Source organism: Coregonus clupeaformis, chromosome 16 (assembly GCF_020615455.1).
Source record: "Coregonus clupeaformis isolate EN_2021a chromosome 16, ASM2061545v1, whole genome shotgun sequence".
NCBI classification, from domain to species: domain Eukaryota; kingdom Metazoa; phylum Chordata; class Actinopteri; order Salmoniformes; family Salmonidae; genus Coregonus; species Coregonus clupeaformis.
The window spans coordinates 37090031-37114892 of NC_059207.1; the positions used below are offsets into that span (position 1 = coordinate 37090031).

At 41.0% G+C, this 24862-nt stretch overlaps 1 protein-coding gene across 13 annotated transcripts in view; it reads left to right on the plus strand.

Annotated features, from left to right (window-relative positions):
* The first annotated feature begins 1673 nt into the window (after positions 1–1673).
* LOC121584791 (pre-B-cell leukemia transcription factor 3) overlaps positions 1674–24862 on the plus strand; it is an 88938-nt gene continuing 65749 nt past the window's right edge. For 2 of the 13 annotated variants that reach the window (XM_041900909.2, XM_041900910.2), the window contains exons 1-2: positions 1674–3042; positions 3781–3860. In XM_041900909.2, coding sequence (XP_041756843.1) covers positions 2849–3042; positions 3781–3860 — 274 coding nt within the window. In that variant the 5' untranslated portion in view covers positions 1674–2848. The remainder of the gene's footprint in view (positions 3043–3780; positions 3861–24862) is intronic. The other 11 variants (XM_041900902.2, XM_041900906.2, XM_041900903.2 and 8 more) reach the window with 7 other exon arrangements.

Below are 24862 nucleotides of genomic sequence, written 5' to 3' on the forward strand. Positions count from 1 at the left end.
TGCTTCACGGTTGGGATAGTTTTCTTCGGCTTGCAAGCAACCCCCTTTAGCCAAATAGTTATATTTTTGTTTCATCAGACCAGAGGACATTTCTCCAGAAAGTACGATCTTTGTCCCCATGTGCAATTGCAAACCATAGTCTGGCTTTTTTATGGTGGTTCTGGAGCAGTGGCTTCTTCCTTGACGAGCGGCCTTTCAGGTTATGTCGATATAGGACTCGTTTTACTGTGGATATAGATACTTTTGTACCTGTTTCCTCCAGCATCTTCACAAGGTCCTTTGCTGTTGTTCTGGGATTGATTTGCACTTTTCGCACCAAAGTTCGTTCATCTCTAGGAGACAGAATGCGTTTCCTTCTTGAGCGATATGACGGCTGCGTGGTCCCATGGTGTTTATACTTGCGTACTATTGTTTGTACAGATGAACGTGATACCTTCAGGCGTTTGGAAATTGCTCCCAAGGATGAACCAGAGGTCTACAAAAACAATTCTGAGGTCTTGGCTAATTTCTTTTGATTTTTCCATGATGTCAAGGAAAGAGACACTGAGTTTGAAGGTAGGCCTTGAAATAAATCCACAAGTACACCTCCAATTGACTCAAATTATGTAAATTAGCCTATCAGAAGCTTCTAAAGCCATGACATAATTTTCTGGAATTTTCCAAGCTGTTTAAAGGCACAGTCAACTTAGTGTATGTAAACTTCTGACCCACTTGAATTGTGATATAGTGATTTGTAAGTGAAATAATCTGTCTGTAAACAATTGTTGGAAAAATTACCTGTGTCATGCACAAAGTAGATGTCCTAACCGACTTGCCGAAACTATAGTTTGTCAACAAGAAATTTGTGGAGTGGTTGAAAAACAAGTTTTAATGACTCCAACCTAAGTGTATGTAAACTTCCGACTTCAACTGTATATAGACAGGTGTGTGCCTTTCCAAATCATGTCCAATCAATTGGATTTACCACAAGTGGACTCCAATCAAGTTGTAGAAACATCTCAAGGATGATCAATGGAAACAGGATGCACCTGAGCTCAATTTCGAGTCTCATAGCAAAGGGTTTGAATACTTATGTAAATAAGGTATTTCTGTTTTTTATTTTTAATACATTTGCAAAAATTTCTAAAACCTATTTTTGCTTTGTCATTATGGGGTATTGTCTGTAGATTGATGAGGGGGGAAAATATATTGAATCCATTCAGGAATAAGGCTGTAATGTAACAAAATGTGGAAAAAGTCAAGGACTGTATGTTATATTGGCCTACTCATCACACACTTGTTATTCTGGGGTTTGCGTGATGGGGACATTTCAATAAAACCGTTTTATATTAATGGTGTGTAGGTAGATGATGCTTAAATGTTGTAGCCCTGCATCCAGCGCAACAACTTGTCTGCTGCCATAGCAACTGCAGGGGAGTGCTGAGCAGCGCAGCCTGCCTGTGCAATGCATGTCACCCATAGCAACGACCAATCAGAAGTTTCTATCCTTTTGTACAAGCAGTCAAGATAGAGAATGTGGTGGGTGGGATTTCAGGACCATGCATCTGCCAGCAATAGGACACCCTGGTCGTCAGTCGAATTCAAACACAGCTTTGATAGGTCGAATAGGTTTACATCCAATATTATAAACATGTCCACTGCTTGCCTACCCTATGAGCCACGGCTTGGTAGAGATGACCATACCATAGCCCTGAAAAGCAAAGAGTCTATGCAATTCATTATCAGTTCTGTATCAAACTATATAAAAATCTGAATAGGCCTGTGCCTTTTTTTTTTTTTTTAACACTTTAATGTTTTATTCTGTGTGGAATGACAGCATTTTGGTGCACGTGCACTCGTGAGGCATACGACGTGTGGAACTCCACCATTATTTCGTAATTATAATCACCATCTCAAGCAATGCTCTAGCATTTTGTTTTCGGGGGTTCCAGAGAAGTGACAAGAATATAGACCCCTCCTCTGATGGGCGGAGCGTGCATTTGTATTTCGATTTTGTCCTTTTTTTCTCCAGCTCTTGCTCTGACACGTTTGCACTGAGTGAGTGGCATTGGCACACTGTCAATCGCTCACTACCGCTGCCATCAAACAACATAAAGCACACAGAGGCAGAGGCTCCCGCTCATAAATTTCAGCAGGCAGATATTTTTGCGCATCGCTTTACAGCGTGTAGCCTAATTAATTTCTCGCTGTTCTTTTTTCTATAATTTTTACACTAATGCAAACATATATATATATTTTTAATAATTGCAATACATTTACAGGTAGCAGGTAGGCTTACTAATTTACTACCTAAGTGTTGTATTTTGTTCTTAATTATTATTTTTCATTCACTTGCTTATTGTTTATTTTCACTGGATATTTTGTTTCCTGCTGACAATAATGGGGATTTGAACATTTTCAAGAGGAATTGCACGAGGAAACATAATCAAAAGAAGACGGCTAATAAATGACAGATCAGCAAGGAGCAATCATACACAACACGTCAACTCAAAAGAGAAAGACGAATTGACAAGAGGACTCGTGCAGGATACGAGGGACAGCGGCTGTCATTTTGACAAATAAGTTTTGAACAATTATAGCTTATGCATTTTCGGAAAAAAACATTCATACACACACTTCGGACCGTGCATAAAGAAGGAAGATTGCAAGAAAGTGATTAACGTTACTTGGACACGCGATATTGATACCATTACTGGTACTCACCTAGCCTATTTATTTTTCTTATAGGCTACGCGTAAGCGCTATATCATCAATATACAGCTCTCTAACGCAACGCATGTTGTAATTGTTTTTTTGTATGTGAGTTTTTCAAGCCAAGTTTCCATTTGTGATTCTGTTTCGGCTGACTATGGACGAACAAGCCCGGATCATGCAGGCTCTCGGCGGTGTCAGCTTGGCTGGCCACTCGATACAAGGAGGCATGGCACTGCCGCCTCCACATGGACACGATGGGATAGATGATGGGAGAAAACAAGATATCGGTGACATCCTGCATCAAATAATGACCATTACTGACCAAAGTCTGGACGAGGCGCAAGCAAAGTTGGTTCATTTATATGTTTTCTTTACAAAACACTTTACGCACCATTACTCACTATAGGTAATTAACGTTCATATCCATGTAATAAAAGGCAGGCTATAAAATGCTGCTACATATGTGCATCTCATGGTCAAAATTATTTGCAGGGGCCAATGTAGATTAAAAAGTTAGCACCTGCCATCCAGTAATTCTAATAGTTTTGAAACTTGCTTCTGGCAGTGTGGAGGCTACACAAACTTTTATGTGGAAAGTGCAGGCTATATATTGCATTTCCATATAATGTTGCCTATTGTTAGGCCGGGGCTCCTGTAAACATTGATGCGTATTTGTAGAATAATGTTTCACAGTAACTCCTGATATTTAAAAATAACGCTGGCTAATGTACAAATGTAATTCCATGGCAAGTTATTTTCTAATAGCAACAATTTTGAATGCAGGCCTACACTCTTAGTTTCAATTGTGAATTTTCAACAAATAAACTTTTTTTAAACTAACTTTGAAGTCATACAAAATAGTTAGTATTTCAACAAACAATGCATCCATTGTCATTCGTGTTGACAAATCACTGTTTATGCTACAACTTTGAGATGCATGTCAACAGGGATACAGATCCTCCATGTGCAAAATGAGCAAGACCTCGAAGTTATTATAAAGAGCAAAGACACATTATTATCTTCAAAGTTTTAACAACTGAGGTGTTATAGTGACTATATTTCAATGTTGGTTCTTGTCTCAAACTGAAACAGGAAACATGGACTGAACTGCCACAGAATGAAACCTGCACTCTTCAGCGTCCTCTGCGAGATCAAAGAGAAAACAGGTAAGACTTCACACTAATTAATGTGGAGGATTAAACAACACGAGGACGGTATCAATAGGCAACATTGCGGAGCCCCAACGCATTTGCACACCGCCATCTTTACTCTCCCCATAGGCAGCCTTATCCGAAGTTATCAAGCGGGAGACAGAATGAGCTCCGTCCGTTATGACATTTTAAATGGGAAAATAAAGGTTATGGTTACAGCCTTTGAGAAGCATCCGCGCCCCGCAAAAAAGGTATCCGTGCTCTCATGTAGAAATTGATAGAGGGTTGTTATCCGATGGTTACATAGGGATGGAATGGACAAGCAGGTGCGTAACATTCCTCCGTATCTTATCATAAATAATGGAAATTCAATGGCTTTGGTTTTATTCGGCTACACCACACCATGCGCATTATGTGAGCGGTTTCTGCACCATGCATCTCGTATTTTATTAAAATGGAAAGTATAGCCAACAGTGATGGTAATTATCCCTGTTTTCACTATTGAAATTAATCCTACATTTAGTCAATTACATTGTAATCTCGTGCTTAATGAGGTTTGCTGTCCACTGGATGAATCACTATTGGCATTATTGGCACGAGTCTAACCATTGTTGCCTTCTGTAGCGCACATATAACGCATTAAGTCGATCAATAAAGCCAGCCGTTTCGAAGGTGACAAGCTAAGTGCAATGAAACTGTGGAAAGTATATATAAGAGCATTGTGTAGCCTAATAGAATACAACATATTAAAATATCTGCCCAGCATGTGAGGACACAGTTTTTAGAACCAGGCTCTTGCGCACATTAATATGAATTTCCTAATACAAATGGGTAGCCTACAAAGGAGTAACTGTATGAGGGTTAACATATTGTTAGAAAATAGGACATGATTTAAGATTGGTATATTTTTTAGAACAGGAAATGTGTTTGGCTATCCTTAGTAGCCTTCTGCAAGATAATGAGTAAAACTCAAAAAGTTAATTAAGCTTCCCCCAAACAACACTAGTGTGTGTGTGTGTGTGTGTGTGTGTGTGTGTGTGTGTGTGTGTGTGTGTAGGCTGTGTGAGTGAGTTTGTGCGTGCCAGTCTGCGCGAGCGCATGAGTGAACAATTGTGGAACCATGCTACTTTAGGATAACCTTTTTCAAATTCTAACCAGGATAAATCCATAAACTACTAAGGTTAGCATACTAATAGTGCAACCTGTCTTATGCATCGTTCTTGTGCGTCGCGATGCCATGCAATCCTGACATCACAGCAAATCAAACCCATACACTGATAGAACACTACTTTATCATAATGCACATTTTCATTTCTGTTATTTGCCCAAAGTCTTTGTAGTGGGCCTGAGGGTTTTGATGAAAGGAGAGTTTTCATAAGAAGACACGAACCACATGTTACAGCCAGTGATGTGATGGTGTGCATCTTGAATACGTTTTTGTTAGGGTAGGTAGCCTAGAACAGTCATTGCAAGGCCAGATGCATATCTTATGGACCTAACACAAATAATATAACGTTTGGATATGACACCAAATACTACGATTTTACGCCCACACTATTGGAGAAGGTATTTTTTTCGTGGATAGGATACTTCTGACAATGTTGATGAGCCAAAAGGAGGTTAGTGCTAGTCAACTTCTCACATATAAACCTATTACAAAGATGTGTTTGTACTGCAATGCAATACACAAATGAAGATTTTCAGTATTTTAAGTGTATATGAAACATTCAAAATATTGCAGTTAATTCATTGTTAAAGGGTGTGTGGCTGATTTTCTGGGCGCTACCTTATGCCTAATATAGGTGTAATAGGCAGAGGCTCTTTATTTTTGTCCACAAATGGAACTATTTTCCTAAAACTTTATTTGATACATTTAACATTTGTATGATTTCAAGTTGTGGAAATGTTTTATTCTATATCGAGCTGTTGCAGGAGCATTATAAGCTGTCCACCTTACTCTTGCTAGTGAATAGTGATCTTCGATACCAATGGTAAATCATACTATGTGAAGTTGCAGTCGTTTATGACTACAAAAGACAATACATTGGCATTACAACAGTGGTGCAAGCATTTGACATTTTCCCCTACATGTTGGTCATGTCTACATTTTGTATATTGGTGTCCTTTAAAGGATTGTGAGGGAGAGAGGGATGACAGCTGTCAAATACCGGTAAATTCTTAAACCCAGTTGAAAGTGGTCTATCATACAGAAACCCCTTAAATTACATTAATGTGCTACTGTTTTAAAATAGTGACTAGTTGTCAGATTTGTGGCCTTTGTGTGGCTTATAAGCAGAAGTGACTTGGGTGAGATCATAAAACTTAATGAACTTCTCGGCCACAGGATGTGTCCAGAGGGGCAGGAGAAGGGCCCTCTTGGCTGCCTAGCCTACTTGAGGTATTATTTATGCCTGTCGAGTAGAAAGAGCGAAAGTGAGAGAACGATTGTGTAAGAAAAAAGGGGAACATGATCTCTGGATGGTTTAGCTCTATGTAACAGTGTGTGAGCGACTGTGAGTATACTGTATGTTTTTATACTGTATGTGTGTGCATCATAGATTAATCCATGCATTAATATCAACACACACAATATGTATGTATCCCTATATGCTTTCAGATCTAAACCCCAATTGTAGAACTTACATCTCCATGGGCACATATTGGATTACTTTTTACATTTTTATATTTTATATTACATGAAATATCTAATTAAATATGCATGAGAAATAGAGTCTCTAAGTATGCTAATTATTTAAATGAGCAATATACTGTACTTCTGTGCTACTTTGTTTGAGCACTCAGTTTGGAAATGCCTGTGTGTAGCAATGCTTCTGGTTGCACATTTTCTCTATCCCATTCCCTTCTTATCAGTATGTGTTTTGTGTACCGTGTGAGTATGAGAGTAGTCTTTGTTTTTACTATTGAGAATTTGAATCCAGTTTTAGTTTTGAATTGAGACGTGCGTGTGTGTGTGTGTTTGACAAAGGGACATTATTGATCTCATTGTAATCAGATAATCCAGTGCCTTCATTTGATTATACTGAATCAGTAGTTACATAATAAAACTATCAGTAGTTTCATAATACAATTATAATTAATAATAATAATTAGTCATTTAGCAGACGCTCTTATCCAGAGCGACTTACAGGAGCAATTAGGGTTAAGTGCCTTGCTCAAGGGCACATCGACAGATTTTTCACCTAGTCGGTTCGGGGATTAGAACCAGCGACCTTTCGGTTACTGGCACAACGCTCTTAACCACTAAGCTACCTGCCGCCCAATTAAATGCAATTAGTGCAATGTACATGTAAGGTGACAGAAATCTTTGAAAATATAAAATGCTTATTTTTATTATTGGATCACACTGTACCAGGTGTAAATAGAAACAGGCTAAATCAAACCTGAAGTGTTTGTATTGTAGCCATGTAAACAATGACAGCAAACATACTTGTATTTACATCTGTTTGAAGAGGTAATGGATGATGTGTGTGTCTGTCTGTGTGTGTGAGAGAGTGTGTCTGTGTGAGTGTGTGTGTATGTGTGTGAATGTGCGTGTGGTTAATCTGTGGTTTGGAGTCACAGCCTTCCCCCTCTTAGCCATTGACAGAGCTCAGCTGGTCTGGTGGCCTTCTTAACCTAACTGTTTTTCTCTCCCACTGTGGGTCATTCACATGCCCTCGTGGCATCATACAGAGGGATTCTTTGCCCCTTTCTTGTCCGTTCACTGGCACATAATCCCAATGTCATTTAGCCACCCAATGATCCCATCCGGTGAAAATCATATCCAACCATGAATTTGACAGCAGTGCAGCAAACAAACACGGCTGTAATTACTTTATGTTTACAGTATATGCTTCAATACTGTGCAGACAATTTCGTTTTTTACATTGATATGTATGTTAGAAATAAGAAGGCCATTTTAACCTGTGGAGAAACCTTTCCTGGTGTGTGTGCCTCCCACCTAGAATCTCAGAAACTCACCAGGGAGCTTGGTGCATGGCGGTGGGGGGGGGGTTAAGTTAAATAGATTTTTCCAGTTGGGTCAATAGCCCGTGTTGTGTGGTTGGGAAAGAAAGAGGGATGCACTGGTAAACAGACATATGGGTTTTGCAATGCAAGGCTATTTGTAGTGTTCAGAGTATTTTTGGCACTCTTACTCTTATTGTAGACCCAGAGCAGATTTCCTCATTGCTAATGCCCTAGAAATATTAATTCACTTTGATATGCTAATTAGAGGGCATTATGCAAGAAATGAGATTAAGTGGCAGCGTGAAGTCATTTGCCTGTCAGTAAATTGAGTGTTTTTAGCAGGAGGGGTTTGTTTTTTCACTTTCTCTTAGTTTTGCATTTCAATGAGCTGAATGTGAGATATTGCTAAAACGGCTACAATTCTGTACCCTTTTATTGTCCATTGTTTATTTTCTCTCTCACTCTCATCATGTTTGATACCAGCAATCTGCAAACAATCACACTTGCTTGTTCTTCGACACATTCCTTTTCTCCACACCGCTTCTGAATTGTGGCCAGCATGTCAGGGGTAGATAAAGAAAAGTAAACTCTAAAAAGTTTGCTGTCATTAAAAAAAATGTAGCTTGAGGAAGACCTTCAGTGCATTGGGCGTGAGATCTCAGTGCTAATCAGATGGGTTTTGCAGTAGTTTCTCTGTGCTGGGCTTGTCTCCTCTCCTCTCCTCTCCTCTCCTCTCCTCTCCTCTCCTCTCCTCTCCTCTCCTCTCCTCTCCTCTCCTCTCCTCTCCTCTCCTCTCCTCTCCTCTCCTCTCTCCTCTCCTCTCCTCTCCTCTCCTCTCCTCTCCTCTCCTCTCCTCTCCTCTCCTCTCCTCTCCTCTCCTCTCCTCTCCTCTCCTCTCTCTCGCCCTGGAAGAGAGGCTTGCAGCAGCAGCGGAAGCAGCAAGAATAACAAAGGTGAAAGATTACCTCCATATGGTATTTCTGACCAGGAAAAGGAAAGGTTCTGCAACAGCACTCCTCTTTGATGTGAGGTTTAATCAATAGAAAGAGATTACAGAAAACTATTACAGGCTAAATCACAGCACGCCACAGAGGCTTAGTCCTCTCCACAGCTCTCTCAGCTGCACTGCATTCCTCCTGGCTGTGTATTGACTTGTTGTTTTCCTGACCTTTGACTCATCAAGTTCAGAAATGGGAGGTCTGGTCTGGAGAGGTAGGAGACTGCAGGAGGCTCAGGCTGATAAATGCCCAGATCCAGTGTGTAGAGCAGTGGATTAGAGAGACTAATTACAGTATCAGACTAGGGGGGTAGGGTTAGCCTACATGTTAGCCTCCTCACACTGCTGATACCACTGCTGAACATGCCACAGTCTTTGTCTGTTAGTTCATCTATGTGCACGCTGTGGTTATGAACAGTGGACTGGCTGAATTAATTTCAGATTGAGGTTGTAATTAACCATGTGCAAGGCTGACTAAAAGCATTACCTTGAGTAAATATAGTTAGGATTGAGGGGGTAAGCATTTGTCAAACCTTTAGGGAACATTCATTTCAAGGCTCTCTGACAAAGAGTTAATGAGCCCCCTAAATCTAGTTTGTTGTTAATTTGACATGCCATTATTATTATTATGATTATTGTTATATTAAATTGAGAAAACAATGAAGTTAACAATGTTACAATCCTTACCATGGCCCAAGATCAAAAGTCAATATTTGTGAAGACTGCCTTGTTCTTTACCCTTTGCTTTTTATAGTGTTGATTTGTGCAAAATACCACAGTCAATGTATGCCGTGGAACAGAAAGCCATTCAGCAGGCAGACAATTGACTTTTGCTGCTTTTTGTTTGAGAATGCCTCTGTGATGCGGCTGCAGTGACTAGATAGCGCTCGGCAGAATAGCTCCCTCACAGCTGGGTTCCTGGCCGTCTCAATGGCAGGGCTACTTGTGCTTCCTCTGCAGCGGGCATGGGATAATTGTATTTTTGCCCATACGTTATACAAATTAGTCTTTATGGCAACTGGCATAATAATGTGCATCCTCCAACAATATTTTAGTATGTTAATTGCAACATTTCTCAATTGTACATCTGAGTTGTTAATTAGGCATGACAAAGGTGGTGAAATGTGACCAAGACAAAGGAGATGATTGTGGACTACAGGAAAAAAAAGAGGACTGAGCACGCCCCCATTCTCATCGACGGGGCTGTAGTGGAACAGGTTGGGAGCTTCAAGTTCCTTGGTGTCCACATCACCAACGAACTATCATGGTCCAAACACACCAAGACAGTCGTGAAGAGGGCACGACAAAGCCAATTCCCCTTCAGGAGACTGAAAAGATTTGGCATGGGTCCTCAGATCCTCAAAAAGTTATACAGCTGCACCATCGAGAGCATCCTGACTGGTTGCATCACCGCCTGGTATGGCAACTGCTTGGCCTCCGACCGCAAGGCACTACAGAGGGTAGTGCGTACGGCCAAGTACATCACTGGGGCCAAGCTTCCTGCCATCCAGGACCTCTATACCAGGCAGTGTCAGAGGAAGGCCCTCAAAATTGTCAAAGACTCCAGCCACCCTAGTCATAGACTGTTCTCTCTGCTACCGCACGGCAAGTCCAAAAGGCTTCTCAAAGCTTCTACCCCCAAGCCATAAGACTCCTGAACAGCTAATCATGGCTACCCGGACTACTTGCACTGCCCCCCCACCCCCACCCCATCTTTTTACGCTGCTGCTACTTATTTATGCATAGTCACTTTAACTCTACCCACATGTACATATTACCTCAACTACCTCAACTAGCTGGTGCCCCCGCACATTGACTCTGCACCGGTACCCCCCTGTATATAGCCTCCCTACTGTTATTTTATTTTACTTCTGCTCTTTTTTTCTCAACACTTTTTTGTTGTTGTTGTTTTATAAAAAAATAAATGCATTGTTGGTTAAGGGCTGTAAGTAAGCATTTCATGGTAATGTCTACACCTGTTGTATTCGGCACATGTGGCAAATAAAATTTGATTTGATTTGATTTGATTTTAAATAGTTATCTTTAGGCGGTGGCAGCCAGGAGAGGCTGCTTGGGATGCAAAAGGGAAGGCTTGATTGAAACGTTTGATGTTGGTAAAGTTTGGAGCAGCATGGCCCTTGCTTGCTTTCTGTGCACTCCATTATCCTCAGTGTTCTGGTCCCGCTCTCTGCTAACCAAACAGAGTATCCCACCTGAACCAACATGCTGCTGAAGCGTGATGAATAATAGAAAATAAAATTAGAATAAATCTCTCAGATCCTCCTCAGCATTGTTCGTCCTCATCCATCAGGAAGAAAGGCTCCTCCCACATTGACCCAGTCTGGGTATCATTGACATTTTCTTATATTTGCTAATCTCATTTAATAAATGTGGTCTTTGCACCCCCACCTCCAACTCTGGAGATGAGCTCATGTTTCATTTAATTACCTTCTACCTCAGATCATTCGGTTTGCTCCGTTCTTTGTTATTCAAGAAAATACAGTGAATATGAACATGTAGAATATTACCTCATAGACATAATTCTGTTATTGTAATTTTATTTTATTTTATTAATTCAGTTGGCTTCTAAACTTTTTTTTGTCAATGGGAATAAGTTTGTCTTTCGTGTTAGTTAATTCAAGATGTTCAACCCCTGTAAAACTGATGATCATTTATTTTTGAACACATTTATTTGCCTGTGATCGTTGCATGTAGCTAGGCCCTCCTCGCCAGTGGTCAGATGTCATAATGTTTCCCCCTGTGGGCTACCTGGTGCTTTATGTTCATGTTGGAGACATTTTTGCAACATGGAGGAGGTAGCTTGTTCTCCATCAGGGCGCTGGCATCTGTTAGCAAGGCATCTCCTCTAATATATTACCGGAGCTGCACGCTCTTCAGACCAGAAAGAGGCTGGCTGATGAATTCGATATCACCTTTGACTTGTCAGCTATTCTTTGCAGGTTAACCAAATTGTGCTCAGTATGAAACATTACATTTTCATTTAAAAAAGTGAATGGTACGCCAGCCACAGCTGTTTTCAATATTTTATGCCTTTCTCCTGATGTGTATATAAAATAAGTACAATTTGTGATGTGTTGTCATCAATAATTTTGTCAGCAAGCGTAAAAGCTTGAAAAGCCATCCACCCACCATGGTGTTTATGTCACGTATGTACTACAGCAAAATATAAAATTACCATTTACCGATGCTCACCTCGCTGGACGTTCCTGTTAGATATAGATTTGACAGCAAATAATTATGTTAAATCAATTTGTTTTATGTTTATTTATTGATGTTTTCACAAGTACCGTATACATTATTATGCTAGATTTGTGTAGGTAATATTCAGTTCAAGCCCATTGAGGAATAGTCTAAAGGTATCTTATGGAGCGATAAGTGATATTGATTTAGTAAGAGCTAATCACAGATCAGGTCAGGTAACAGAGACACTGGACCATGTCAATGGGCAGACTGTTACACAGTAATAAGAATGATACAACTAGAAACAGAGCAAAGGTTTGGTTACCGGATGTTTCCTATAGAGTTTATTTATCTGAGTCCAATCATGGTCTTAATGTTTTAACATCATTAGATGGTTGTGCAATATTTCCATAGAGTAGTTATTAGTGTAAAGAGGGTCAGATGGAGAGACTGGTACAAAGCAAGTCCTCTCTCGGTAATGATACTGCTATTTATAGGTCCCCATTTCATTAGCTCCAGTGTTTCAGGGAAGATATTTTCTCATGGGGCAATAGATGCCTGATGTTAATTTACTCCCCCTACACATTAAATGTGGACAACCAACATGCCAGAATGGTTTTTAGTGCAGAGATGCCCCACTGCTGTTTACAGGAAATATATTTTGATGATGTTATTCGTTTTGGTGTTGATCTATTTTATGATTGACTGACTCTTCTTTAGAGGTTTGATGATACATATCATATTATCCATGTAATACAGTAACAGGACATAGTGAATGGAACTCTTACAGGTGATAATTTTTCCCTCAGAGAAGTGTTGGCATTTTCAGCTGCACCTAGATTATTAGATTTACAGATTTTATTTGAACAGTTATAACATTTGAACATTGCAAGGCATCAAATCATTATCCATGTTATCACACACATACTATACAATGTTGAATAACATCATGCAGCTATAATAGAAAACAGAACAATGTGTTATTGTAGTCTATTTCTGCCCTTATCACATGTATTGTTTTCACAAAAGGTGTTTTCTAAAGTTCTCTCCTTATTTGCTCGTTTGAAAGTAAGTCCCTTTTCCATTGTTCCACAAGCCATTGTTCCACATGGTTCATACATTAGAATGATATATTGAAGGCAGAAATGGGAAAAAGACTGCAATGCAATGAAAATTTAATCAGCGTCTTCTGCTGCTGCTTTAATAAGGCAAATCATTCTTATTGGCTGCTGTGTTAAGATTTCTAATATTTAATTCATAACAAACCTTGCATTATTCTGCCCCTGCCCTGACAAGCCCCACTATGCTGCCTGACAAAAGGCAACCATAACAACGATAAACAACTGGATGACCAGCATTGAAGTCATCACTAATTGGTACTACCTTGCATTATTAACTATTATTAGGGACAGAGATTGTTTATCAATTGATAGTCTTTTTTACTTAACATTAAAATGAGAATATAACATGTTTTAATATTTGCCAGGTCAGATGGAACATAGCATCAATAGTTTCACTGAAACTCCTTGATGGCCCCATATTTGTGTTTTTAAAGGCAACATATTGGCTCGTGGTGTTGAACACAGAGAAACCTTATATTATTGAGTGATTCAGATTTACAATCTGTACTCCTAAAACAACATACAAGGGACTGAAAACCCTTTCCGCTTCTATCGTCATATTTTCTTAAGGGTTGTTGACTGTATAAGCCTACTCTAAATGTATCTTTCCTTTTCTTCACCCTTGAAGTTCATTTTTGTGGGCTGAAGCAACAGAAAGATGGCAAGTGGCCAAAGACTAGGTGCTGGCTCATGTTACAGTGAAACGGCAGGTCCTGTTTTCCTCTCTTGGTGAAATGGCTTAATTGGTGTCAGAGCCCCAGGGATAAAGGCCTCTTGCTCTGAACATAGCCACACCGTCATAGTCTTCCCTCAGCCAGGACAAGCGAGTAATGTCTGGTGGTGAATGAGGACTAAGCCGTGCCATAACAATACGCAGTGATGTTTGGGATGACAGAAATGAATACGCGCTTGCTCCCAGAAAGTCATGATTAATGACGGCGAGCAGAGGAACGCTGTCCCTCCTTTTACTCCATTTTGATGGGGATTGAAAAGCGAAAAAGGCTGGTTTCTCTTCTCTTTACAAAGTGGAGGTCACACAGAGTACATTACTGCTGTTTTTCTGTCCCGTTTTTCCTCAAGAGGATGGTGGTGGGGGATTGGATGGTTCCTCCTAATGAATTTAGTATGGGTCCGCTCCCCTGATTTGGAAGCGGACCCATCCTGTCCAGTAGCAAGCTGGTGGGAGTACTCAGTCTTCCCTGGAGATGGCTGTTAGGAAGTACACGGGAAAGGAAAAGCACCTACTGATATAGAGAATTACTAATATTACAACCTAACAGTTATTCACAAATGTGTGTTTCATTTTATTAACATATTCCCTTAATATATTTACTATATGTCTATAGATATTATAAACCAGTTAATGACATGTTGGAAACCTAGATCCATATATCGAAATGATTGATGATGTCTGTGCACTTGGAAAAGGAACAGAAAACAAAAATAAGATATATTCAATGTTGTAAAAAAATGATTATGACAATGTGCTTTTTCATAATATGTGTGTTTTTGACATTACCAACATTAATTTTATTTAAAGGTCCAATGCAGCCATTTTTATCTCAATATCAAATCATTTCTGGGTAACAATTACGTATCTTACTGTGATTGTTTTAAATTAAAATGGTTTAAAAAAAATACTTCTTAGCAAAGAGCACTTTCTCAAGCAAGACTTTAGCTAGGACTGTCTGGGACTGGTCTAAGTAGGGAGGGAAACACAAAACTAGCTGTTATTGGCAAAGAGGTTTGAAGTGTCTTTCTTATTGGTTTATTCACTTATTTACCGCCAAAACTCCATCCCACCAAAACAGGCTGAAATTTCAAGCTGTCTTTTCAAACAGCTCATACACTAAAATGCCATTATCAAAACGTTCACAATTTGACAGTATTATTCCAACCTCATTGTGTGGAAATATATATAAAACACAGGAAAAACACATTTTTGACTGCACTGGGCCTTTAACATCTTGAACATTGAGGCTTTTCTGAAAGTGAACGATTCAGGGCCCAATGTGTGAACACAATGAACTGATGTGCAGTAGCCATGATTTGAGTGTCTGTTGTGACCTAGCAGGAGACACATGAATATTTAATCCTGTCTGCCATAGAGATCCCCAGACCCTTCTGTTTCGGGCCTTACTTTCACTAATGTCTTTTCCACCTTCCCAGGTATTTCATTTCTACGTAATGGGGAATTAAAGAATGCATTAGGATGATACCAGGCACCTTGTAACCGATTTCTAAGGACATTTGTCTCTGCACATTGCAGTGAAAATTCAAAGAGCAAGTTTTGACAACGGAAATTCTGCTGACACAGAGTATTTCTCTCATTTCTGCTTCTCAAATAAGCACTAGCTCTGTCAGAATGATTGATACATATTTAGGTAGCCTTTTTTTTCTCATAGCACTGTGGAAGGTAGGAGTGTATGCGAGCAGCAGAGATATAAAAGTTTTAAACAGTGAATCAGTAAGCCTCATAATGGTCTGTCTCTACTCTCAGACGGGTGTGTAGGAAGACAATGTCAGCTTTGATTTTGGTTGTCAGTGATCTGGACAGTTACTATCTCACCATTCGTAATTTCAATTGTTTCCTGTTGATGAATGGTACTGCAGTGCACTAAGACTCAAAGCCCATGTCAACAAGATCTCACAAAGTCAATGAATCAGCATAGTTGCAGGGGTTTGTTTACTATTTAAACCTCTATATAGTAAGTTGCTGGACATGGCAGTCTGTATTTTGTACTGTAATGTCCTCAATTTGCTTTCGGACTTTGAATATAATTATGTAAATTGAGAGGCCTCCCATGCAAGTGTAAACATAGCTGTGTTAGGACAGAAGGCGTGGTTCCCCTCCTTCTCTAAATAATGAAAAATAGCCCCTAACGTGGTGTGTGCGTGCGTGCGTGTGCGCGGGCCGGCCAGCCTGTCAGGTCCCGGTGTGAAGGCTCGGTTCGAGGGCGCCTAGTGCCTCTGTCTGTAAGTATGACGAGCATGACCTGGCCTCCCGGGTGCTGAAGGAGAGCATGGAGTGGCAGAGTTAATTTATTTAATGACTGAGCGTCTTATATCTCCCGAGCCCTGATTAGAATCCATGCTTGATGAGGGAAGCGATAGAGTGGTGTGCACCAGCCTCATGCACGTAGACCCACGGGCTCCGATTCCTCCATCCTCTCTCCTCCCCACCCCCACTCTATCCGTCTCCTCCGCTTTCTCCAAACCTTCAGTAAAGATCAGAAACAAGGCTTAGGGAAAAACCATGCCATAGAGTGAGGTGTTTTACAATTCTTGGCTGTACACCTGCGATAATTTTATAGTGTACCTCATCTGTGATTTAGTATGGTGAGCTAAAGCGAGCGATGCTGGGAAATCCGAGTGAGGGGTAATTGTGATTAGTTGTGTGTGGCGTGATAAAGATGAAGATCTGTATGAACGTGGGAAAGCCAAACAGTGTGTGTCACTTTGGCAGCAGTGGCTGTCAGCAGTGGGGGAGCTGCAGTTGTAAAAACCATGACCTCGCTCTCTGCCAGCATGTCTTTTGTGGAGCCAAAGCACTACCCTTTAGATCTGGGCTGGCTGTGGGAGGGAATGCAAAAACACTGAGGACTGTGGAAATAAGTGCTAAGAGCCCTAATTGTGAACGGGTTGAAGTAATGACATACCTCTCCGAGCTATCATGACTAAAGAGGTGAAAGAGAGGGGGAGAGAAGTGGCGTAAAGGGAGAAAATACTCCCTGCTTCTAACATTTTCATAAGCCATCATCAGTAATGCAGCAGCAGCCTCACAAACCAGAAATGATTTCTTCAGGCATTGCTGTCAAGTCTTATTCAAATAGCAGCCTCACATTTGAATAACAGCCGACATTTTGAATTAATTAATCAGACAAGATAGTCTAGGCCTTTTCTCATTACTCTACGGGTCAGGCTGGGGAAGATATATGCGGTGGTGATGATATACTTGCCTTTAATAGTGATTTATGGAGATTTTGGATTGCACTCGATTTGTCAAAGAGCCTGGTAGCAGAAAATAATAGGACAGTACATATTTCATTACCTAATCTTTGATTGATTCCAAGATGCTAAAATATATAATCCCTTTGTTTAGATGCATTAAAATCCCTTGTTAAGGCTGCAGCCCAGCATCGAGAGCAGAAACACACACACCATTTTAATCTCCTCATAGACCTTTCCCATTTTACTTTTCCTATGCAATTAAGCGAGGGCTGTAAATTACAACTGTGCAGTACTTTAATTATCACAGTGTAAAAATAGAGTTCATGTCTTTGAGAGGATTTCATTAACTTACTGACTATCCTGGGTGTGCTCATTTTTTATTCCATAATAATAAGATTCATTTGATTTACATGATGTAGTTGTAGGTACATATATGTAATGACACAGCCAGCCTTGGGCTATTCTGGCAAGTGAACGATTAGTACCTATCCTAAAATAGAGACAACATATTCATGACAGTTCCAAAGTCAACAAGGATCTTGACATTTGCTGACAGTCTTGTGTTAAACTATTTTGGCTTTCAAGTTGTAATGTAAAGTAAGTTAAATATTTCATATAGGTGTGAATCCAATAAGTAATAGTTTGATGACATGCTCTCTTTCTTGTTTTTTACTAGCCACAAAAACTTCATCTCTAAATATATTTGTTCTAATTCTTGAAAATGATCATTCTTTTCTATTTACATAAAGCCACCGTGTTTGACCAGGCTGTAAGCCAAGAACAGTTCACATGTTCAAGCTGGCTGTCTATGTCTGTGTGTGTGCATGTGTGTGCCTGCTAGCTTGCTTTGGGCCTGTGTTGTTAAAGAGTGTGTGAGGGTGAGGCTGCAGTATGTTCTGTTTATAATTCTCTACATGGGTATGACTTCACAGGCGTGTAATTGGGCATGGGCCTACACTTATGAGGGTAAAGGTGTTTGTACAATCCAGAGGTGCAGAGAGACTGATGATCTTCACCTGCTAGAGCTGCTTAATACTACTGACTATTCAACAATGACTGAGGCTATATAACACACAAACGTTATTATATTGATTATACAATTGATTATATTGTATTGATTATTGTCTGATTGCTTTACATTGGTGGAACATGTTAATGTGGCTTTGACTCAATTTATTTTGCACAAATCTGTCATTTTGGTGGTTTTGAGGGTTGGATATAAGACATACCGGGGTGTGGGTTGTGGATAAGTCATTAAAAACAGTGTCACCTCCTCACTGGCCATTTGGCTCATTTGACAGGACTTGTGACAGCACTACAGTGTACGTGTGTGTGTGTGGTGCACACGGCCACGTGTGTGTCAGAATGGTATGAGCTGTTGCCATTCTAGTGTGCAGGCAGCTCATCACAAAATGCACCACAGACCGTTGTGACAAAACATTCAAATAAATTGCTGTCAGGCTGCCGAAACACCAAGTGCAGCGATTTTTATCTAATGTGTAGAAGACCCAGACATGCAGTTGTGACAAGTAATGCTAGAGCACCTGTGAGAGACTGACGATAAAAATCAGGATATGCCTGATCCTCGGCATAACAATACCTATCATTACTTGATATTATTACTCTTCTTGAAGAGAGAGCTCAAGATGGAGAGATATGTGAAATGTGGCATCGTTTTTAAAGCCTGGGTAATGAATGCACTGCAGTTTTTTTTACTGCAGTAAAATGCAGGACTACTGATATTGAGCTGTCAATTATCTTTGCATTATAAATATATGTAATTAGTTTCAACTCCCCTTTCTCAAAGATTGGGAATAATGGGTTTACTTTTTGGACAATTCTGATAGTGATTTATAAACATTATGATGTTTTACTCATAGGTCTCCAGTGCTTTTAAATTTACACTACAACATTTTAGTTAACTTTAGAACGAGAAAATGCTCTCCAGAAAACCACAGACAGAGGACACATTGTAGAATCTGACATCCATCCTACACAGCATTGTTATGTTCTACCTTATATGTTGTTAATGAGGAATAGGCCCTCATTATGATTTTAAGGATGAGAGAGGAAAGCTTTTAATTAATGATATGTAAATGGTTCTGAATTGATTATGTTAGAATATCAAGAGAGATGGGTAGAAGCTGTGGTGTAATATATTTTAATTAAGAATTAATTAAAAATGATGGCAATTTTAAAGAGCCTCACAGAAAATAGTGGAATTTACTCTCTGTCAGAAGTAAATTAGCCTTTGATTAAATAAACGAGCACATACTGTATTTATAGAAGAGTTATTTTAAAACTTTGCCAGGAAGAATTACACAATTTTTCAAAAAATAATTAGCATTATGTCAGTGGTGGACCAGTAACTGACTTTTCCATGGGTTAATTGTGATTTATCCCAATTACAATTTATTAGATTTCCTTGATTTGGGTCAGCTGAAGTTTATAGATCAATAAAGCTGTATTTCATTTTATGTATTCAGTGCCTGAAATTAGATTGTGCATAATGAAAGCAATTACAGTGCATACAATGGCATCACAAAAAAACATTCTATAGGGGGGGTTATCATACAATTTCTGTAAAAAGATTAGTTGTGCCTGGTGTGAGAATGTAGGTAACCTCTTTAATAGTCATCAGCTTTCTTTTATTCTTTGGAGAAGAGATACACATTTGAGAACTTAGATGCACTTATCGTGTGTAGTAGTTTATCAATGGAGCACAGGCCTTTGTTCTCTGCTAATACTAGCACGCATGCCCTTTGCGATACTCTGCGATCAATGGCAGAGAGGCTGGTATCACAGCACTTGGAGCAGGCATAGCTCGGGGGGGAGGGGAGGGGGGTCCCTGGTGGTTCATTTTGATTGGAGCACAGAGTTTTGTGTTGAAAGGCCAGGGAGAGACAGGCTGTTGGAACCAAATCCCCCTGGATCAGTTAGAGCTTTGCAACAAAAACACCTTGATATTCCGAGGGAATGTTTTGCTTAGGAAAAGAATGAATTTCAATGAGCTATTTGAAAACAGAAAAATTAAACAATGAAATGGATAAAAAAACGACTTGTGAATGTTTGTGTGTTTACACTGTATGAATGTGTGTACTGTGTAGTGTATTGGGTGGATTGGTTGAATATACTTATGTAGAACTTCACCACAATATGTTAAAGTGTATAGCAGGGGTGTCAAACTCATTCCACGGATGGCCTAGTGTCGACAGGTTTTTGGTTTTTCCTTTCAATAAAGCCATAGACAACCAGGTGTGGGGAGTGCCTAACTAATTAGTGACCTTAATTCATCAATCAAGTACAAGGGAGGAGCGAAAAACCGCAGACACTCTTGCCCCCCGTGGAATGAGTTTGACACCTTTGGTGTATAGCCTCTACAGTGAGGCTATATTGTTTTTTGCAAAAGTCCCGAAGTATTTATTTGTCGTTTTCAGTATTCAAAAGGCACATATATGGATATTGAGGTGAAATAGGCTGTTAGCTGAGTAGTGCTGTTCACAAGCATAGGGAGACAGCAGGTAACAGTGCAGTATCTTTCCACAGAGAGAGAGAGCATAGGAGAGAGGGGTTTGTGATGGGAGGAGAGGAGGGCTGTGATGGGGTAATGAGCCAGTTATGGGAGGCAGTGTGGACATGGTGGCTGAGAGGGGAGGGGATGGTAAATAGGATATCAGTCCTACTCCCCCATAACCCCCCTACACACACACACACACACACACACACACACACACACACACACACACACACACACACACACACACACACACACACACACACACACACACACACACACACACACACACACACACACAGCCAATGGCTGGCCAAGCCTCTCTCTTCTCTTTGACACCTGCAACCAGTTGCAATATATCACTGTCAGGATCGCTTTCACCACCCATCTGCATTTGCACGTTAGTTACCCATGGAGGCCCTCGTCAAAAAAGTTGAGCAGTCCTGACACAAGCTCCCTGGTGGGAACATGAAAGGTGATGCGATGTTGGGAGGTGCCATGGCGGGTGTCACTGCTGGCTGCACTCTCTCCCAACACAAACCTGATTAATACTGAAGGCAAAAATGGATTGTTAGCTCATTGGCTGTTAATGCACAAATACCACACCATTCACCTTCTATGTTTAATACTGAATACATCACATGAATATCTGGGCTTTGGTTCTTGATTTACATCTTCCATATAGCTGATATAGGCACAGATGTAACCTCGTACCCCTGCACATCGACTCGGTACTGGTACCCCATGTATATAGCCAAGTTATCGTTACTCATTGTGTATTTATTATTACTTTTGTTATACTTTTCTATTATTTCTCTATTTTCTTTGTCTCTGCATGGTTGGGAAGGGCCCATAAGTAAGCATTTCACCTGTTGTTTATGAAGCAAGTTACAACTATAATTTGATTTGATTTGATTTGAAGAGAGATTACATCACACTTCCGTAGCATATTTCCATCGTCAGGTATCATAATAAAATCAAATTTTATTTGTCACATACACATGTTTAGCAGATGTTATTGCGGGTGTAGCGAAATGCTTGTGCTTCTAGCTCCGACAGTGAAGTAATATCTAACAAGTAATATCTAACAATTTCACAACATATACCCAATACACACAAATCTAAGTAAGGAATGGAATTAACAATATATACACATATGGACGAGCAATGACAGAGCGGCATGGATACAGTAGAATATTATAGAATACAGTATATACATATGAGATGAGTAATGCAAGATATGTAAACATTAAAGTGACTAGTGTTCCATTTCTTAAAGTGGCCAGTGATTTCTATAGGCAGCAGCAGCAGCCTCTAATGTGCTAGTGATGGCTATTTAACAGTCTGATGGCCTTGAGATAGAAGCTGTTTTTCAGTCTCTCGGTCCCAGCTTTGATGCACCTGCACTGACCTCGCCTTCTGGATGATAGTGGCTTGAACAGGCAGTGGCTCGGGTGGTTGATGTCCTTGATTATCTTTTTGGCCTTCCTGTGACATCGGGTGCTATACAGTCGTGGTCAAAAGTTTTGAGAATGACACAAGTATTGGTCTTCACAAAGTTCGCTGCTTCAGTGTTATGAGATATTTTTGTCAGATGTTACTATGGTATACTGAAGTATAATTACAAGCATTCCATAAGTGTCAAAGGCTTTTATTGACAATTACATTAAGTTTATGCAAAGAGTCAATATTTGCAGTGTTGACCCTTCTTTTTCAAGACCTCTGCAATCCGCCCTGGCATGCTATAAATTAACTTCTGAGCCACATCCTGACTGATGGCAGCCCATTCTTGCATAATCAATGCTTGGAGTTTGTCAGAATTTGTGGGTTTTTGTTTGTCCACCCGCCTCTTGAGGATCGACCACAAGTTCTCAATGGGATTAAGGTCTGGGGAGTTTCCTGGCCATGGACCCAAAATGTCGATGTTTTGTTCCCCGAGCCACTTAGTTATCACTTTTGCCTTATGGCAAGGTGCTCCATCATGCTGGAAAAGGCATTGGTTGTCACCAAACTGTTCTTGGATGGTTGGGAGAAGTTGTTCTCGGTGGATGTGTTGGTACCATTCTTTATTCATGGCTGTGTTCTTAGGCAAAATTGTGAGTGAGCCCACTCCCTTGGCTGAGAAGCAACCCCACACATGAATGGTCTCAGGATGATTTACTGTTGGCATGACACAGGACTGATGGTAGCGCTCACCTTGTCTTCTCCGGACAAGGTGTTTTCCGGATGCCCCAAACAATCGGAAAGGGGATTCATCAGAGAAATGACTTTACCCCAGTCCTCAGCAGTCCAATCCCTGTACCTTTTGCAGAATATCAGTCTGTCCCTGATGTTTTTCCTGGAGAGAAGTGGCTTCTTTGCTGCCCTTCTTGACACCAGGCCATCCTCCAAAAGTCTTTGCCTCACTGGGCGTGCAGATGCACTCACACCTGCCCACTGCCATTCCTGAGCAAGCTCTGCACTGGTGGTGCCCCGATCCCGCAGCTGAATCAACTTTAGGAGATGGTCCTGGCGCTTGCTGGACTTTCTTGGGCGCCATGACGCCTTCTTCACAACAATTGAACCTCTCTCCTTCAAGTTCTTGATGATCCGATAAATGGTTGATTTAGGTGCAATCTTACTAGTAGCAATATCCTTGCCTGTGAAGCCCTTTTTGTGCAAAGCAATGATGACGGCACATGTTTCCTTACAGGGAACCATGGTTAACAGAGGAAGAACAATGATTTCAAGCACCACCCTCCTTTTAAAGCTTCCAGTCTGTTATTCTAACTAAATCAGCATGACATAGTGATCTCCAGCCATGTCCTCGTCAACACTCTCACCTGTGTTAATGGGAGAATCACTGACATGATGTTAGCTGGTCCTTTTGTGGCAGGGCTGAAATGCAGTGGAAATGTTTTTTGGGGATGAAGTTCATTTTCATGGCAAAGAGGGACTTTGCAATTAATCGCAATTCATCTGATCACTCTTCATGACATTCTGGAGTATATGCAAATTGCCATCATCAAAACTGAGGCAGTGGATCTATTGGGGCGGTAAGCAAATTGAAGTGGGTCTAGGGTGACAGGTAAGGTAGAGGTGATATGATCCTTTAGTCTCTCAAAGCACTTCATGATTACAGAAGTGAGTGCCATGGGGCGATAGTAATTTAGTTCAGTTACCTTTGCTTTCTTGGGTACAGGAACAATGGTGGCCATCTTGAAGCAAGTGGGGACAGCAGACTGGGATAGGGAGAGATTTAATATTTCCGTAAACACACCAGCCAGCTGGTCTGCGCATGCTCTGAGGACGTGGCTTGGGATGCCGTCTGGGCCGGTAGCCTTGCGGGGGTTAACATGCTTAAATGTCTTACTCACGTCGGCCACGGAGAAGGAGAGCCCACAGTCCTTGGTAGTGGGCCGCGTCGGTGACACTGTGTTATCCTCAAAGCGGGCGAAGAAGGTGTTTAGCTTGTCCGGAAGCAAGATGTTGGTGTCGGCGACGTGGCTGGTTTTCCTTTTGTAGTCCGTGATTGTCTGTAGACCCTGCCACATACGGCCCTGTATTAGTGGCTCCTGTATTGTCTGCAAGGTTGTGAAATTGGCTGTGAGTCTGGTCATTGAGGAGGAAGTGACTGCATGGCGCCTCCAGTGTGAGTGAGCTCACTGTGGCGTGGTGGGGGTAGTAGTAGTCATCTGACAGTGCCACTGTTAGCTAGCGGTCGGTGAGGGGAGCGGCGGCTCCGGCCCCGATGGAGGGGGGTCAGCGGCTGAACTCGCTGATGGGAGCCAGGACATGAAACAATGCCTAGGTAACGTCTGGTGGGTGAGCTGCACAGAATTACAAGCGAGGGAGCAGGCCTGCTGAGGCAATTACGGCCTAATGGGGTCATTTGGAAGGCAATTGCCAGGGGTTAATGTAGTATGGAGAGATGAGGTGAGATTGAAGTGAAATTTGGTGCTAGATAATGTGTTCAAATGAAAAGGGAGCGATCAGACAAGTTGTGCATCAACGAGGTGGGAGGTTGAGTTGGGGAACGAGAGCACAGGTGCTCGCAGCGACACAGATGGACACAGGGCTCTCTCTTTCACACACAAGCACACACTCCGTACGCCCTGTAACCACTACCTCTCTCCCTACTGGAGGTCTTCTTCTTCTCTGTCTCCTCTATGTCTCTTCTGTCTGCCCCTCTGCTCTCTCCATGGCCTCTCCTTGTTGGCCGCTCTCTGAACAAGGGCTGCAGTGTCTCACCCCTGCTGATGAACACAGTCTACAAGGAAGTGTT